A 1,534-nucleotide genomic window follows, 5' to 3' on the forward strand; every position below is an offset into this window, starting at 1 on the left:
ATTTTTGTTTTAGATTCCATCACTCACAGTTGAAGAGTACCTATGATAAAAATTACAGTCATCTACAAGCTTTGCAAGTGGGAAAACCTGAAAAATCAACAGTGTATCAAATACTTGATCTCCCCACTGTATCAACAAGTCCAAAATCCTACTAGTATCGCCGTGAGCAGGTGTAACAACCAAGAAATACCTTGATAATATTCTGCAGGACTTTCTCGCTGATGACGGCTTTGTGGCACGCCGTTTTTTGGTACAAGTCCACGACCACCTCCAAGGAGCGCTCGGCGAAGGGCACGTAGTTTAAGGCAACCCACTCTGCCTGTGAGGAGATGGAACAAAGTGGGCAGAAGTCAAACACACCTGAACAACATTTCACCTACAGTGAGCCACAGTAAAAGCAAGATTTAAAGGCACACTTCCGAGTACAAACACACAAATTTGAAAGTTTATATTAGACTATTAGTTTCCTTCTACACTTTACCATGGCTGTTAGAAAACTCTTTTTTTTGGGTCAAAGTGTGCCTTTAAGAAATCAAAAGAACCACACTTGTGCGTATGATTGTCATCAAAATTACAACTGAAAATGGACTCCACAGTGACGGTGCACAGAGGCGTAGACCACCAGTTAGTGGCAGGCAGAAAGAGGAGGGCAGGAGAGGAGCATGAAGTGAGTGAGAAACGCAGATGAGACGTGAGACTCTACCATGCAGGCTGATTTCTCATCTGCCGCAGAGGGTAGGCCAACACCATTCAGCACAGCTTAGTACAGCTATAGATGGGAGGGGGCGACTTAAAGGACATGAGGAAACTCACCGGTGCAAACAGCTGGATCTAAAGTGGTTATCCAGTGAGTGGTTCCAAGAAACAGAATGAGAGAAGATTACATTAAACTTAAAGGTGGACTGTTGGCTACGTTCACTTCATCAAAATGTTTTTTTGGTGGTGGTGGTGGGGGCAAGTAAAAGTCACTCCTGCCGCTGGGGATATTAGGGTCAATCTGACAACAGTGGAACAAATCCAGTAAGGCTCTGAGGACCACCCAAACATCTGTTTGGCTGGGAGGGATCTTTGTTTGCACATCTCACTTCAACAGTTTAAACAGATTCAGATCAACAAGAAGTCTGTACCTCACATGAAGGACTTTAATGTCCAAGATGTTTCTGGGTAAGTTGTGAGCTGGACTTAGAAGAGGATTCAGTTCTGTGTTGGATTTAACACTTTCTTTAAAGGGAAAACTGAATTTATGAACATTTTTTCACATCTCTTTCATTATAGTGTCCTTTTAGTCCTTGTTGATAGAAGACTTAGTTTTTTTAAGGGATCCATGATTAGTTGTARCATTAGACTTTATTTGATAAACATTTGTTTTAACTGTAAAATAAAAACTGTAAAAATATTGTAGGCTGTTTAGTTTTGTAAATTTTTAAAAATATATTTAAACACAGACAGAGCCATTTTATTTACACGCAAAGCATTCTGGGTAAATGATGACGTGGATAGTTCCTCGGTGCGAGGCTGCTAGCGAGCTATATCC

General features: G+C 41.1%; 1 protein-coding gene across 2 annotated transcripts in view; it reads right to left on the minus strand.

Annotated features, from left to right (window-relative positions):
- mon2 (MON2 homolog, regulator of endosome-to-Golgi trafficking) overlaps positions 1–1,534 on the minus strand; it is a gene marked incomplete in the record, with an annotated part of 79,098 nt that overhangs the window by 8,864 nt on the left and 68,700 nt on the right. For both annotated transcript variants that reach the window (XM_014025240.1, XM_014025241.1), the window contains 1 exon segment: positions 191–319. In XM_014025240.1, the coding sequence (XP_013880694.1) occupies positions 191–319 (129 nt within the window).

The sequence above is a fragment of the Austrofundulus limnaeus genome, unplaced genomic scaffold, assembly GCF_001266775.1.
Source record: "Austrofundulus limnaeus strain Quisiro unplaced genomic scaffold, Austrofundulus_limnaeus-1.0 Scaffold463, whole genome shotgun sequence".
NCBI lineage: Eukaryota > Metazoa > Chordata > Actinopteri > Cyprinodontiformes > Rivulidae > Austrofundulus > Austrofundulus limnaeus.